Genomic DNA, 17,477 nt, shown 5'->3' with positions numbered 1-17,477 from the left:
ATATACATAAACGATTTGGGCTCAGGAATCGGAAGTACAATTTCGAAATTGATATGTTGACAGGGTTAGATGAAGAAGGGTGGGAGGAGGCTCTGGTGGAGCATAAAGACCCGCATGGACCTGTTGGGCCGAATGGCCTGTTTTTTTTTTGCTGTGCATTCTTTGCAATATTCGAAAATACAGGAGATAATCATAATAAAAAAAAAAGGCAATAAATAAATAGGAGCACTTGAGCTATTGCTGCCGAAGTTCTCTCCTTCCATTGTGTCCCCCCAGGTTGTGTTGTGGGAGGGGGGAAAGCGAGGCGTGTTTTCAATGCGAGGAGTCGGTTCCCTCCCCCTCTTGGATCGGCGAGGTGAGCTGTGCACACACACGGCTCACACTCTGCAAACCTCAGCGCTTCACAGACTGGAAAGCTTTGTGATTTTTTTTTTTTGGTTGCTCCAAACATCTCGGGGAAAGGAGACCGGGCGCCGCCGAACTGCAGGAGGGTAAGTTTATGGCGGAGAGAGAGGGGGGAAAAGTTCAAGGAAGAGTTTGCGCGGTCCGGGAGTCTCCGAGTGCCGGGGGTTTCAGGGTTTTGTGGTGTGTGTTTTGGTGGGGTGGGGGGGGAGGGGGGAGGGGGGGTTTGAGCACCGTTCAAGTGGGGGCGGGGGCGGGGGGGGGAGAGGCGGCTCCCTCGATCATGTCTGGCGGCTCCACTCTGCACGGTTGGAGTTGGAAGTTTTTGTTTGTTTGCGGGAGTGAACGAACTTGTGGAGTTTTGGTCTCCCCATTTATGAAGCGCTTGCTCGGGGAGCGCCCGGGAACCTCCTCCCTTTAAAAAAAAATATTAATTAGCGTTTCCCCCCCCCCGCCCCCCGTTTCTGGATATATTTTTATTATTTTTAATAATGACAATTGGGTTGATCTGCCTCTGTGCTGTTTGTTCGACTCCACATTTCTAGGTTGGCTTCTTTTTATTTGTTCCAGAACACAAGCCTCTGGTAAGTGAACTCATTTCGCCACATTGGTTTTGATACAAATCACCTTTTACTTTTTGAAAAAAGCGAGTGATGGAAACGGGACCCCACCCCCCCAGAGATTGGTCCTCGCCACCCCACCCCACCCCCCCAGAGATTGGACCCCCCCCAGAGATTGGACCTCCCCCACCCACCCCCCCAGAGATTGGTCCCCCCCACCCCCCGAGATTGGTCCTCGCCACCCCACCCCCCCAGAGATTGGACCCCCCCCAGAGATTGGACCTCCCCCACCCACCCCCCCAGAGATTGGTCCCCCCCACCCCCCCAGAGATTGGTCCCCCCCACCCCCCGAGATTGGTCCTCGCCACCCCACCCCCCCAGAGATTGGACCCCCCCCCAGAGATTGGACCTCCCCCACCCACCCCCCCAGAGATTGGTCCCCCCCACCCCCCCAGAGATTGGTCCCCCCCACCCCCCGAGATTGGTCCTCGCCACCCCACCCCCCCAGAGATTGGTGCCCCCCCCAGAGATTGGTCTCCCCCCCCCCCCCCCCCCCCCCCCGGAGATTGGATCCCCCCCCCAACCCCCCCCCCGGAGATTGGTCGCCCCCACCCCCCCGGAGATTGGTCCCCCCCCCCCCCCGTAGATTGGTCCCCCCCCCACCCCCCGGAGATTGGTCCCCCCCACCCCCACCCGGCTTCATACATCCTGGTGTCAGGGGGTTCTGGTACTTTGGCATCTCGAAAATTACAATTACACAGAAACGTGAATTTGGCGAGATGCCGATTTGATATTAATTCCGAAATATTCAGTATTGTTGCCAAGTCCTCCTGAAGGTTGGAAAGAAATAACAACAGCAACAAAAAAAGTGTTTAAAGATGTCCCCTCACTCCGTGCGATTTACTGCTGCAGAGGGAGTGATTTAAGGCAGTGAATGATACCCTGCCCCGTCTACCCTACCCTACCCGGCCCTACCCTGCCCTGCCCCGTCTACCCTACCCTACCCTACCCGGCCCTGCCCTGCCCTGCCCCGTCTACCCTACCCGGCCCTGCCCTGCCCCGTCTACCCTACCCGGCCCTGCCCTGCCCCGTCTACCCTACCCGGCCCTGCCCTGCCCCGTCTACCCTACCCGGCCCTGCCCTGCCCCGTCTACCCTACCCTACCCGGCCCTGCCCTGCCCCGTCTACCCTACCCTACCCTACCCGGCCCTGCCCTGCCCCGTCTACCCTACCCTAGAAAACAGCAGCCTTTAGGCTTTTTTTTAGTAAGATGCTAATAGAATTGTGGAACAGTAGGTTTAAGAAAGGATGGCATTCCTATAAGGAAAGGAGGTACAAGACTATTGATGTTAGTCACTGGAAAGGACCTGATGGCAGATTTGGATGGATCCCGTGGTCTTTTGCTCAGAACATTACTGTATGTAACCATTTAATCTTTGAGGGCCGTCAGATAATTTGTTGAATCCTACCAGTTTTGAATTTTAAAAAAATTCACAATTTTTGTTTTACGTTTTTAATTTTGTTTAAATTTCCAACTAAACAGAATGGATTCTGTCCAATGGGACCCGGCTCTGTCTCTGACTACAGTGCTGGTCAATTAATTGTGTATCATATATCTTGTACCACATGCCTGGGAAATGGGGTCAGATTGCAGGTGGGTCGGAATGCACAGCTGCAGTCTGCTAATCCTTGTTTACATTTAAAATGGCATCCCTGGGGGAGGGAAATAAAGTAATTCAGATGTGTATTAAATGGGAGCACATTGAGTTTAAAATGTGGGAAATCTAATGTAATGCAAAATTTATTTCACTTCTGTACATTTGAACATACTGATAGAGAAAAATACTAAATGGGAACTAAAATGGCTAACTTTGTCTGTAATTGTAACTAGAACAAACCATGATATATCTGAATTGTTTGTCCGTTTTTTAAAAATTACTCTTTCCTTCCACCCTCTCCAGTGCAGCTTGGCAGTCCCAGGCATTGATAGTCTCATCTGGGAAAGATGAAGAAGTCCGGATATGTTGCTGTACTCGTAGTTGCTGCAGTTCTTTTTGCGTGTTGGGTCACCAGTGCCAGTGCGTGCAACAAGGCTCTGTGTGCTAGTGATGTTAGCAAGTGCCTCATCCAGGTAGGTTAGTTATTAAATCAATGTGAAAGTGAAGCACAGCAGGATGATGGACTACACAATTAGTTGTAGTCACTTCATAAAATTAAATCCCAAATGGCTTGTGTTCTAGACTCTCGGTTTATATTACCCAGACTGACACTCCACTGCAGTACTGAGGGAGTGCTGCACTGTCGGAGATGCCGTCTTTCGGATGAGATGTTAAACTGAGGCCCTGTCTGCCCCCTCAGGTGCGTGTAAAAGATCCCATGGCACTATTCAAAGAACAGCAGGGGCGTTCTCCCCTGTGCCGGCCAACATTTATCCCCCAATCAACATCACTAAAACAGATTATCTGGTCATTATCACATTGCCGTTTGTGGGACCTTGTGCCCAAATTGGCAGCCATTTTCCTACATTATTACAGTGACTACACTTCAGAAATACTTAATTGGCCGTGAAGTGCTTTGGGACGTCTTGAGGTTGTGAAAGGTGCCATATAAATGCAGGTCTTCTTTTCTTCCGTCCTTCCATCCGTCCTGTGGTACCTGGCCCAAGTAGGCTTCATCCACATGTGAGCCTAGATAGTGGTCAACTGTGGGTTCAACTGTGATTCCCCATCATGTTCTTACCTGATAGCCAAAATACAGGCTTTGCAGTGGGGTAACGGATAGCAAAAAGGAGAAGGAGCCCTGGCTATATTATTTCGCTCCCCCCCCCCCCCCTTCACTATATTCCAGGAGCTGCTGAGGACAATTGCAGCATCCCTAACACCATCCTGGATGCGATTTAGCTATTTTAGTACAGGACCAGAGATAAAATGATGATCTGTATAGTTCAATACCACAGTAAGTGGTGCATTTATGCACTAAGACGCATGGGGTGGGGGTGGGGGTGGGGGGGATATTTATATTTTACAATCTCTGCTGTCGACTGGAAAAGTTTTTGCAGTTTGTGTTAACATTGACCACTCCCAGCTCAGGTATAGTATGGGTTAAATTCACTCTCTACTCTGGCCCAATATCATGGCTGAGCTTCAGAATAGCACCACATACTTGATTAGTGTGGAAGTTCTAGTGACATTTCTATTTCCCACTCCAGCTTTCCTTGTGTGTTTTCTGTGTGGGATTACCATTGTATCAATTGGAGCTGAATTATGGGCATTTTTGTGTTGTGAAATCATGCTCTCTAGGAAGTAAATATGCAAACTCAATTCATTTAGAACCCAGGGAACTATTCCGACAGTGGCTTTGAAACCAGATTTCACATTAAAGGACTGTGATTGAACCCAGAAAACCATCTAGTTTAGTAACATGCAGAATAACAGATTGCTTGAAGTGTGTTGCAAGTTGAGTGGTTGTCTAATATCCCAAACTATGAGTGAAGCTCAAGTAGATTAAGGTCCATGTAGCCCTCCTATCCACAAGTTTGCTGCTGTATAGGAATTAAAGAAAAGGGGATACACATTTTATTATTTAATGTAAGTTTTTTAAAAAAATCTTTAGGTTAGAAGGACTGGCAGAGAGTTCTATTAACTCTTTCTGTAGTGAATTTTAGATAGTGTTATGTAAGCTGTAGATCCACAGGAGCATTCTCTGATTATATTTGGTACTGCACTGTGAAGTGAGATCATGTGATAAGGACTAGATTATTGTGTATGGTTTAGGTTATTCCAACTGAGGTCCCTGGACCCTAGAAAGTCTGAGAGAGCGAGTTATGTTTTTTTTGTCTTCTGAAGAACTACTAGCACTGTTGCTGTATACTAACATATATTGTAAGTTTAAAAACGTGGGGTAGCTGCGAGTGTGTCAATATTTTTGAAAGGTCCCTGGAGTTAGTATTTGTAGGGACAACCCCCCCTACAATGCACACATACACACAACTGTTCGAATACCGGTGGTTCATAGGATAACATATCTGGAGCGTGTTAGTAAACAGTATTTGAGAGGTTTACATGACTCCAACAAACTTCCAAGGACCTTGAGATGTGTGATCGTCAAGCTTTCCAATCTGTGTTATTTGCAGTTTGCACTTCTGTTTGTTAGTTTTATATCACATTTGACCAAGTTTTGGGGAGTGTCATGATGAGTTCTTGTGATTGTATTGTATATCTTGCACTGCAATGACGTCCAGTTCTATATCCGTATCTAATGGAAGGAAATGTTTCTGATGTGATTGCATTTGTAGTTTAAATACTCGTCATACTGTGTTGCAGCTGTTACATACGCCCAACCAGTTGTTGTTTTGTATAGTATACAAACAAAACCATGAATAGGTTTACATTTTAAAAGCTGTCTGTTGTATCTGTGTTCCATGACTAATGCTTTGCGTACAAATCACGTGACTGGTTCAGCAAGAGATTCTAAATGTTTAAAAATCTACACATGAGACATGGAGTTCCAGGTGTGACACTTTCCAGGAAAGAGTTACATATGGAAGATAGTGTGTGATGTTTCACCACTGGTATTTTGTGCAGACTTGTAGATTGATAAAATTGAAGTGCAGCTGCACCCGCTCTAGTTTTCTGGCATAAATATGGAAGTCTGGATTAAATGCTGGCAACTCATGTAATGCTGCTACAGTCATGATCTGGCAGTCCATGTCAGATTTCCATCTCCGAGGCTGGATTCTGGCATGGGAGTAGGCCTCCCTCATGGAGTCCACTAGTCTGCATAACTTTAGACTGCACCGAATCTAAGAACGAGAGAGGTTTTCTTGGCTGTCTGTCAGTATTTCATCACTGAGTCGATAGATTTTTCTTGAACGCTGAATTATTGATAGAGACAAGTAACTTTTGACTGAAGCTTTCCATTCTTCTACGAGCTTCCTCCAGCAATCTTAACCATTTGTTTATACCAGTATAGATCAGAAGTGATTATCAGGTTAAGGAGGTGAATGTTTGTATCTATTGGAAATTTGCAGAGGTAGGTGGGTGGAGACTTTTTTTTTTATTCGTTCACGGGATGTGGGCGTCGCTGGCAAGGCCGGCATTTATTGCCCATCCCTAATTGCCCTCGAGAAGGTGGTGGTGAGCCGCCTTCTTGAACCGCTGCAGTCCGTGTGGTGACGGTTCTCCCACAATGCTGTTAGGAAGGGAGTTCCAGGATTTTGACCCAGCGACAATGAAGGAACGGCGATATATTTCCAAGTCGGGATGGTGTGTGACTTGGAGGGGAACGTGCAGGTGGTGTTGTTCCCATGCGCCTGCTGCCCTTGTCCTTCTAGGTGGTAGAGGTCGCGGGTTTGGGAGGTGCTGTCGAAGAAGCCTTGGCGAGTTGCTGCAGTGCATCCTGTGGATGGTGCACACTGCAGCCACAGTGCGCCGGTGGTGAAGGGAGTGAATGTTTAGGGTGGTGGATGGGGTGCCAATCAAGCGGGCTGCTTTATCTTGGATGGTGTCGAGCTTCTTGAGTGTTGTTGGAGCTGCACTCATCCAGGCAAGTGGAGAGTATTCCATCACACTCCTGACTTGTGCCTTGTAGATGGTGGAAAGACTTTGGGGAGTCAGGAGGTGAGTCACTCGCCGCAGAATACCCAGCCTCTGACCTGCTCTCGTAGCCACAGTATTTATATGGCTGGTCCAGTTAAGTTTCTGGTCAATGGTGGGGGTGTTGATGGTGGGGGATTCGGCAATGGTAATGCCGTTGAATGTCAAGGGGAGGTGGTTAGACTCTCTCTTGTTGGAGATGGTCATTGCCTGTCACTTATCTGGCGCGAATGTTACTTGCCACTTATGAGCCCAAGCCTGGATGTTGTCCAGGTCTTGCTGCATGCAGGCTCGGACTGCTTCATTATCTGAGGGGTTGCGAATGGAACTGAACACTGTGCAGTCATCAGCGAACATCCCCATTTCTGACCTTATGATGGAGGGAAGGTCATTGATGAAGCAGCTGAAGATGGTTGGGCCAAGGACACTGCCCTGAGGAACTCCTGCAGCAATGCCCTGGGGCTGAGATGACTGGCCTCCAACAACCACTACCATCTTCCTTTGTGCCAGGTATGACTCCAGCCACTGGAGAGTTTTCCCCCTGATTCCCATTGACTTCAATTTTACTAGGGCTCCTTGGTGCCACACTCGGTCAAATGCCGCCTTGATGTCAAGGGCAGTCACTCTCACCTCACCTCTGGAATGCAGCTCTTTTGTCCATGTTTGGACCAAGGCTGTAATGAGGTCTGGAGCCGAGTGGTCCTGGCGGAACCCAAACTGAGCATCGGTGAGCAGGTTATTGGTGAGTAAGTGCCGCTTGATAGCACTGTCGACGACACCTTCCATCACTTTGCTGATGATTGAGAGTAGACTGATGGGGCGGTAATTGGCCGGATTGGATTTGTCCTGCTTTTTGTGGACAGGACATACCTGGGCAATTTTCCACATTGTCGGGTGGATGCCAGTGTTGTAGCTGTACTGGAACAGCTTGGCTAGAGGCGCAGCTAGTTCTGGAGCACAAGTCTTCAGCACTACAGCTGGGATGTTGTCGGGGCCCATAGCCTTTGCTGTATCCAGTGCACTCAGCCGTTTCTTGATATCACGTGGAGTGAATCGAATTGGCCGAAGACTGGCTTCCGTGATGGTGGGGATATCGGGAGGAGGCTGAGATGGATTATCCACTCGGCACTTCTGGCTGAAGATGGTTGCAAACGCTTCAGCCTTGTCTTTTGCACTCACGTGCTGGACTCCGCCATCATTGAGAATGGGGATGTTTGCAGAGCCTCCTCCTCCCGTTAGTTGTTTAATTGTCCACCACCATTCACGACTGGATGTGGCAGGACTGCAGAGCTTTGATCTGATCCGTTGGTTGTGGAATCGCTTAGCTCTGTCTATAGCATGTTGCTTCCGCTGTTTAGCATGCATGTAGTCCTGAGTTGTAGCTTCACCAGGTTGGCACCTCATTTTTAGGTACGCCTGGTGCTGCTCCTGGCATGCTCTTCTACACTCCTCATTGAACCAGGGTTGATCCCCTGGCTTGTTGGTAATGGTAGAGTGAGGAATATGCCGGGCCATGAGGTTACAGATTGTGCTGGAATACAATTCTGCTGCTGCTGATGGCCCACAGCGCCTCATGGATGCCCAGTTTTGAGCTGCTAGATCTGTTCTGAATCTATCCCATTTAGCACGGTGGTAGTGCCACACAACACGTTGGATGGTGTCCTCAGTGCGAAGACGGGATTTCATCTCCACGAGGACTGTGCGGTGGTCACTCCTACCAATACTGTCATGGACAGATGCATTTGCGACAGGTAGATTGGTGAGGATGAGGTCAAGTAAGTTTTTCCCTCGTGTTGGTTTGCTCACCACCTGCCGCAGGCCCAGTCTCGCAGCTATGTCCTTCAGGACTCGGCCAGCTCGGTCAGTAGTGGTGCTACCGAGCCACTCTTGGTGATGGACATTGAAGTCCCCCACCCAGAGTACATTTTGTGCCCTTGCTACCCTCAGTGCTTCCTCCAAGTGGTGTTCAACATGAAGGAGGATTGATTCATCAGCTGAGGGAGGACGGTAGGTGGTAATCAGCAGGAGGTTTCCTTGCCCATGTTTGACCTGATGCCATGAGATTTCATGGGGTCCAGAGTCAATGTTGAGGACTCCCAGGGCCACTCCCTCCTGACTGTATATCACTGTACCGCCACCTCTGGTGGGTCTGTCCTGCCGGTGGGGCAGGACATACCCAGGGATGGTGATGGAAGAGTCTGGGACGTTGGCTGAAAGATATGATTCTGTGAGTATGGCTATGTCAGGCTGTTGCTTGACTAGTCTGTGGGACAGCTCTCCCAATTTTGGCACAAGTCCCCAGATGTTAGTAAGGAGGACCTTGCAGGGTCGACTGGGCTTGGTGTTTTGCCGTTGTCGTGTCCGGTGCCTAGTGGTCCGATGCCTCGTGGTCCGATGCCGGGTGGTCCGTCCGGTTTTATTCTTATTATGACTTTTCGTAGCGAGATTTTACAACTGAGTGGCTTGCTAGGCCATTTCAGAGGGCAATTAAGAATCAACCACATTGCTGTGGGTCTGGAGTCACATATAGGCCAGACCGGGTAAGGGCGGCAGGCTTCCTTCCCTAAAGGACATTAGTGAACCAGATGGGTTTTTACGACAATCCGGTAGTTTCATGGCCATCATTACTGATACTAGTATTTTAATTCCAGATTTTTATTTAATTAATTGAATTTAATTAATTAATTGAATTTAAATTCGCCAGCTGCCGTGGCGGGATTTGAACTCATGACTCTGGATTTTAGTCCAGGCCTCTGGATTACTAGCCCAGTAACATAACCACTATGCTACCGTACATTATGGTCTACCCTTTTCCAACGAAATTTTGTTCTGGGTAATTAGACCTGTGCACTTAACACGCACTAAATTTCCTGGCCCAGCAACTTCCAGAGGAAGCCACAATCCTATAGATTTGAATAAAGCTGCTTTAGGATTTATGCAGGCCATCAGTTGGAAAGTAGTGGAGAGCTGAAATGTTTGGACTCCAAGGGAAAAGAAATAACTACTGAATTGAATGTATTCACAATTATGAGGGGTTTTGATAGATTGGAAAATACTGTTTCCACTGGCAGGAGGGTTGGTAACCAGGGGACACTGATTTAAGGCAATTGGCAAAAACGCCAGGGGGAGATGAGGGGGATTTTTTTTTACACAGCGAGTTGTTATGATCTGGAATGCACTGCCTGAAAGGGTGATGCAAGCAGATTCAATAGTAACTTTCAAAAGGGAATTGGATAAATACTTAAAAAGGAAAAATTTGCAGGGCTATGGGGAAAGAGCGGAGAGTGGGAATTAATGGTAGCTCTTTCAGAGAGCTGGCACAGGCACAATGGGCTGAATGGCCTCCTTCTGTGCTCTATGATTCTGTGATATTCCTAACAGGTAGGAGATGGTGAAATAAAAACTGAAAATGCTGGAAATACACAGCAGGTCAGTCAACATCTGGAAAGAGAAAAGACAGGTTCTAACTTCTCAGGTGTGTAGGCTTCAGCAGATGTCTATCTTCTTTTCATTTCAAGTTTCCAGCATTTATGGTTTTTCCTTTTTAAATCTTAGTTTAAAGTAGGAGATGCTGTTATATGGTGGGATAGTGGAGCAGTTTATAATGAAAGTAATGTTCTTCCTACTTTCTGCATCTCCTTTTAATCTTTTGGTTTGAACGAATGGCATCAACTGCGTGTTGATATCTGAGCAAACGACTCCCAGGAGAATCTTGGATCACCGCCAACATCTCTAACTACATCATTCCAGACAGTTCAATTGACCTGTATGGTTGGGATGGTCACTCACTCACAACATCAGGAGTTGGTGCTGACGCAGGTGATCATAAGCCCTCATAAATAAATCATAAATAAATTGGGTGGATTGTAGGTATACTTGCCACCAGCCAAAACCAAACAAAAAAAACAGACTAAAACTGCTCCGGGCAACTCCACAGTATCTGTACAATTAAAGTTGCATTTCATAGTTTCATAGCAGGTACAGCACACGAAGAAGCCATTCGGCCCATTTTGTTAATTTTATCCATGTGATTTATATATTTTTTTTATTCGTTCATGGGATGTGGGCGTTGCTGGCAACGCCAGCATTTATTGCCCATCCCTAATTGTCCTTGAGAAGGTGGTGGTGAGCCACCTTCTTGAACCACTGCCGTCCGTGTGGTGAAGGTTCTCCCACAGTGCTGTTAGGAAGGGAGTTCCAGGATTTTGACCCAGCGACGATGAAGGAACAGCGATATATTTCCAAGTCGGGATGGTGTGTGACTTGGAGGGGAACGTGCAGGTGGGGGTGTTCCCATGTGCCTGCTGCCCTTGTCCTTCTAGGTGGTAGAGGTCGTAGGTTTGGGAGGTGCTGTCGAAGAAGCCTTGGTAATTTGCTGCAGTGCATCCTGTGGATGGTACACACTGCAGCCACAGTGTGTCGGTGGTGAAGGGAGTGAATGTTTAGGGTGGTGAATGGGGTGCCAATCAAGCGGGCAACTTTGTCCTGGAAGGTGTCGAGCTTCTTGAGTGTTGTTGGAGCTGCACTCATCCAGGCAAGTGGAGAGTATTCCATCACACTCCTGACTTGTGCCTTGTAGATGATGGAAAGGCTTTGGGGAGTCAGGAGGTGAGTCACTCACTGCAGAATACCCAGCCTCTGACCTGCTGTTGTAGCCACAGTATTTATGTGGTTGGTCCAGTTAAGTTTCTGGTCAATAGTGACCCCCAGGATGTTGATGGTGGGGGATTTGGCGATGGTAATGCCGTTGAATGTCATGGGGAGGTGGAGATGGTCATTGCCTGGCACTTGTCTGGTGCAAATGTTACTTGCCACTTATGAGCCCAAGCCTGGATGTTGCATGCGGGCACGGACTGCTTCATTATCTGAGGGGTTGAGAATGGAACAGAATATTATGCAATCATCAGCGAACATCCCCATTTCTGATCTTATGATGGTGGGATTGGCTGAAGACCGGCTTCTGTGATGGTGGGGATATTGGGAGGAGGCTGAGATGGATCATCCATCAATTAGTATTAATTGTATTTAGGTGGTGCGTATCAATTGGGATCTCGTGAATCCATTTATAAGAGAGCTTCTCTGGGTTGTGGGTGTGATGTGGAGCTCTGTGAATAAAGGCTTGGAAGCAACTGAAGATTAGGCGCTAGTATTCTATCGTTCACCATCTGGCTATCCAATTTATAACACTTTGTGGCTGTGCGGACTCTATCCAATTAATCCCACTCCCCTGCGCTCTCCCCATAGTCCTGTAAACTTTTTCCCTTCAAGTATTTATCCAGTTCCCTTTTGAAAGTTACTATTGAATTTGCTTCCACCACCCTTTCAGGCAGAGCATTCCAGATTATTACAACTCGCTGCATTAAAAAAAATGTTTCCTCATGTCGCCTCTGGCTCTTTTGCTGATCACCTTAAATCTGTGTCCTCTGGTTACTGACACCTCTGCCACTGGAAACAGTATCTCCCTATTAACTCTATCAAAACCGTTCATGATTTTGAACACCTCCATCAAATCTCACCTTAACCTTCTCTGTTCTAAGGAGAACAACTCCAGCTTCTCCAGTCTCTCCACATAACTGAAGTCCCTCATCCCTGGTACTATTGTAGTTAAACTATTCTGCACCTTCTCTAAGGCTTTGACATCATTCCTAAAGTGTGGTGCCCAGAATTGAACACAATACTCCAGTGTTTTATTAAGGTTTAGCATAACTTCCTTGCTTTTGTACTCAATGCTTCTATTAATAAAGCCCAGGATCCCATCTGCTTTTTTAACAGCCTTTCTCAACTTGTCCTGCCACCTTCAAAGATTTGTGTACATACTCCCCCAGGTGTCTCTGTTCCTGCATCCCCTTTAAAATTGTAACATTTAGTTTATATTGCCTCTCCTCATTTTTCCTACCAAAATATATCACTTCATACTTCTCTGCATTAAATTTCATCTGCCACGTGTCTGCCCATTTCACCAGTCTGTCTATGTCCTCCTGAAGTCTGTTACTATCCTCCATATTGTTTACTACGTTTCGAGTTTCCTGTCATCTGCAAACTTTGAAATTATACCCAAGTTCAGGTCATTAATTTGACATGACAAATGTATGTCACACTTGTTTCATTGGTTCAAATATCATTTTTGTTAACAAAAAATAATTAAAAGAAATCAGTTAACTGAACATGCAGGAAAACTACTCGTGACAAATCAGCAAACAGCTACCAATAAATAATCTATAAACAAGGGAAAAAAGGAATTCATGAAACAGCTCATAACCTTTTAAAAATATTTTCAGCCACCATTTTGCTTCCTCAGTAACCTAAGGATGCAGCACTAAAAGTAAGGTTTGTAATTAAAAGTAAGGTTTACAAAATAAACGTGCAAATAAATTGTATTATCATTAAACTTACCCGCACAATTGACAGTTTTGTGTTTTATATCTCAGCATTTCCCCGCGGAGGCCTCTCTTTGGTTCAGAAGCCTGGGTCATAGGTTTTTAAGTGTTCGTCTATTTGTTTTTGAGATTTCTGATTTTAGCTTTAAACTGTGTTCTCTCGCACAGGTTCAGCCTCTGACCCCATGGCCTGCAGGTGCGTGACTGTAGGACCTGTGGGATTTTTTTGCATCTCTGTTGCATGATTTTTTTGCCATGTACTTTCTGTGTTAGTTGTTCCTTGATTGTTTGTGCCCCTTTTTTTCCCCGCACATCCTCTCCCACTCTACCCAATCCATTCATGTTTCTTTGATCCCTATTTTCTGTCGGGCATTTTATTATTAAGTTTTGTGCTGATTTTTAGAACTTTCTCTTTTTTTTTGTCTGCTTTTCCGTGATAGATTTTTCTTTTTGTTGGCCTCCCCTCTGCTGTCAATGGATGTGTGACCCATGTGACCTCAGTAGCCCAGTCCTCCCCAGAAATGTGTGTGTTTGTTTGCAACTAAGAAACTCCCTTTTAATTATGATGTTTTGTGGTAAGTCTATTACTTTAAACAACTGTAAACAATTTTACAACACCAAGTTATAGTCCAGCAATTTTATTTTAAATTCACAAGCTTTCGGAGACTTCCTCCTTCCTCAGGTAAATGTTTTACCTGAGGAAGGAGGAAGTCTCCGAAAGCTTGTGAATTTAAAATAAAATTGCTGGACTATAACTTGGTGTTGTAAAATTGTTTACAATTGTCAACCCCAGTCCATCACCGGCATCTCCACATCACTTTAAACAACAGAAGGTTTAGTACATTGCAATCATTTCAACCATTCGAGTGCTGGCAACTTTCATGTTATTGGCTGCAGTGTTTGCTTACATAACAGCCTCTGCACCCAAAAAGCAACTTTTTGTGGGTGATGTGTTTTGAGGTGTCGTACAGTGCAAATCTTTTTTTATGCTCTTAAAAATGGTTAATTGTGAAAGCATGTTGAGAAAATAGTTACACCCATATTGTTTAGAGTTCCCATAACCTGATTGTAGGCTTGGTTAGTATTATCATAACCACGCTACATTACTCATTAAATGACCAAGTTCAGCCTTTTACTGTCCAATTAGTAGACTTCAGTTGGGTATTACTCAGCTCTTAAATGTGGTTTTCATTCCATTCAGAACAATGGAAAATGCCCGTCAATGATTCAATTAATCTGATAGAAGCAATGACACAACAATAACTTGCATTTATATAGCGCCTTTAACGTAGTAAAACGTCCCAAGGCATTTCACAGGAGTGTTATCAAACATAATTTGACACCAAGTTGCACAAGGAGATGTTAGGACAGGGATAGGTAGGTTTTAAGGAGCGTTTTAAAGGAGGAGAGAGAGGTGGATAGGTTTAGGGAGCTTAGGGCCGAGGCAGCTGAAGGCATGGCCACCAATGGTGGAATGATTAAAATCGGGAATGCGCAAGAATTGGAGGAGCGCAGAGATCTCGGTGGGGTGGGGGGGGGTGGAGGGGCGGTGTTGTAGGGCTGGAGGAGGTTAGAGATAGGGAGGGGCGAGGCCGTGGAGGATTGAAAACAAGAATGAGAATTTTAAAATTGAGGCATTGCCAGACCTGGAGCCAAAGTAGGTCAGCGAGCATAGGGGTGATGGGTGAATGGGACTTAGTGCGAGTTAGGATACGGGCAGCAGAGTTTTGGATGAGCTCAAGTTTATGGAGGGTGGAAGATAGGAGGCCAACCAGGAGGGCATTGGAATAGTCCAGTCTGGAAGTAACAAAGGCATGGATGAGGGTTTCAGCAGTAGATGAGCTGAGGCAGGGGCGGAGACGGGCGATGTTACGGAGGTGGAAGTAGGCGTTCTTGGTGATGGCGCAGATATGTGGTCGGAAGCTCATCTCCGGGTCAGATAGGACTCCAAGGTTGCGAACGGTCTGGTTCAGCCTCTGACACTGGCCTGTGACACTTGTGATGTGATTACTCAAGTGTTTTTTAAAAACGCATCATAATAAAATAGTACCCAAACAAAAAATATACAAATGATGTACTCTAAGCTGATGTACTTTGATTTTTAAAATGGCTTAACTTGAATTTTTATAACACAGTATTTCTGAACTGATTGTATAGCGACTCCATGATTCCACAGTGGTTGCTATGGGATGTTTGTGCATGAGAAATATGGATGTGGTAGATGGGGAAGAAGGATGAAAATTGTTGAAAGAACTAACTTGCATTTATATAGCGCTTTTTATATTCTCAGAATGTCCAAAAGTTCTCCACAGCCAATAATTTATTTGAAGTGTACTCAACCACAGAATGATCTAGTTCAATATGACATTGGATTCAGAAATACCAAGCACCAGGAGCCGGGTATATGTAATTTTAACTGCAAGGAAATGAGGGAACAGCTTTAGCAAACTGGGGAGTTTTGTTAACACTTCAGTAGAGGACAAGTCAGTAGAGGACAAGTGGAACACTATTAAAATACTTACTTAGGATTAGTGAGTTAAGAGGAATCAAGTGTGACCCTAATTGGATTAACACAATCGGAAGCAAAATGCGAAAAAAATCAAATTGTGAAGAAAGATGAAGGAGTCCACTGGAGTGAATCTAGGAACCTGCTGAAACATGTTAAAAGAATGGTCAAAGAGGCAAAGAGGGCCCTGGAAAAAGCATAGTTGCAAATGCAAACTGGACTGTGGAAAATCCTACAATGTGATTTACCTTGACTTCCAAAAAAGTATTTGATAATGTTGATTGCAAAAGACTAATAGCTAAGCTGCCGCTGGGTCAAAATCTTGGAACTCCTGACCTGACAGCATTGTGAGACCACCGTCACCACACGGACTGCAGCGGTTCAAGAAGGCGGCTCACCACTACCTACTTACGGGCAAGTAGGGATGGGCAATAAATGCTGGCTTTGCCAGCGACGTCTACATCCCAAGAATGAATTTTTTAAAAATGAAGCAGTCGGAATTAGAGGATTGGGTAAGAAATTGGCTGAAGGGTAAAAAAAAAACACACTTGAAAGGAGTTATGTTGGGGAGGAGAGGGAATTAAGTGAGGTGCCACAATGATCAAAGTCGCAAGATTCCACCGATCTCTACACAGTGAGATTGAATGAGCTTGATCAAACAGATGCTACCTTAGAAGTCTATGAGAGTAAATGGTATAGAAAAGGTAGATCCATAACACTACTTCAAACTAAACAATGACAGGAGGCTGGGGACACGAGCTCAAACTAGTAAAAGGCAAAATACTGCGGATGCTGGAAATCTGAAATAAAAACAGAAAATTCTGGAGAAGCTCAGCAAGTCAGGCAGCATCTGTGGAGAAAGAAACAGAGTTAATGTTTCAGGTCGAAGACCTTTCGTCAGACAGAATTGGTCTGTCGAAAGGTCTCCGACCTGAAATGTTAACTCTGTTTCTTTCTCCACAGATGCTGCCCGACTTGCTGAGTATTTCCAGCATTTTCTGTTTTTATTTCAGATTTCCAGCATCCGCAGTATTTTGCTTTCTATCTATATTGATCTGGGTATGTGACGAGAGTGGCAGCGCAGACTTGTATCTATTTGACTAAAGTCACTCATCCTAAGAGTAAAGACATAGGTGAAACTTTGTTTCAGCAAAACAGAGACAACTCTAATTATTTAGTAGATTTGTACTTTATACAATCTGGAATGCGTGAGACTGTCTCCCCTTGTTTATTTTGCTGAAATAGGAGGCATTAATCCGATGGTCGATTCATAGACTCACATTTGTAATTTACAATCCTTTTGGTTCCCTGCAGACCAGGCCATTTACACTTTGGGGTGCAGTAAGTCGAGCATAGGATCGCACACTTGCTACTAGCTGCACTCTAGTGTATAAGTGCCAGCTTCTGCCCTTCAGGTATGGAGACAAATGTTGTCTGTCATGTGTGTCCTTAATGCACAACTGGGAAAAATGAAGATCCTACGTCTGGGGTAGGAAAGTGGGGGGGCTGCTCAGTTCTAAGTTTGCAAGCTTATTATAGGGGTGGGGTCAGGGATAGGAAACAGCAGTGTATTTTTTTGTTTCAATTTGTTTTACCAATTACTAGTGGTAGAAACTCAGTTTGAAAGTGGGGGGGGGGGGAGGGAAGGCTCATTCAAGGTCTACTAACAATATTTTCTGAACAGAACCTTTTTAAGGGAGTTTGTTTGTGCAATTGATGTATCAATGTTGCACACAATGAGTTAAAAGATTCAGTGCACGGGCCTTGTTGAATAAACAGAATCACTTTTTGTAACCAGATAGGTTGCTCTCGTAAGTGGCTGTTGCACTTATTTGTCAGGACAGGAATTCAACAGAACTCGGTCCATCAGTGTTCGACGAATGATGCCCCCTCCCCCTTCATTAAGACCTCTTTCATGGCATTTTCGAGCCAATGAAACCTGAGAGATATGCCCCTTGGGCAATTTAATAGGTGACTTCAAAGCTTCAAGGACTTGTAGATTTCAAACATGTAGCATCAGGAGTATTTTTTTCTACTG

General features: G+C 45.6%; 1 protein-coding gene across 2 annotated transcripts in view; it reads left to right on the top strand.

The window, feature by feature from the left end:
• Positions 1-329: 329 nt before the first annotated feature.
• twsg1a (twisted gastrulation BMP signaling modulator 1a) overlaps positions 330-17,477 on the top strand; it is a 63,852-nt gene continuing 46,704 nt past the window's right edge. Inside the window, exons 1-2 of one of the 2 annotated variants that reach the window (XM_067975050.1) lie at positions 330-491; positions 2,924-3,093. In XM_067975050.1, coding sequence (XP_067831151.1) covers positions 2,968-3,093 — 126 coding nt within the window. In that variant the 5' untranslated portion in view covers positions 330-491; positions 2,924-2,967. Of the gene's footprint in view, positions 492-870; positions 987-2,923; positions 3,094-17,477 lie in introns of those variants that run through there. The other variant, XM_067975058.1, reaches the window with a different exon arrangement.

This window comes from Heptranchias perlo, chromosome 3 (genome assembly GCF_035084215.1).
Source record: "Heptranchias perlo isolate sHepPer1 chromosome 3, sHepPer1.hap1, whole genome shotgun sequence".
NCBI lineage: Eukaryota > Metazoa > Chordata > Chondrichthyes > Hexanchiformes > Hexanchidae > Heptranchias > Heptranchias perlo.
The sequence above is the reverse complement of the archived record's forward strand: the minus strand, read 5'-3'. Positions and strand labels throughout refer to the sequence as shown.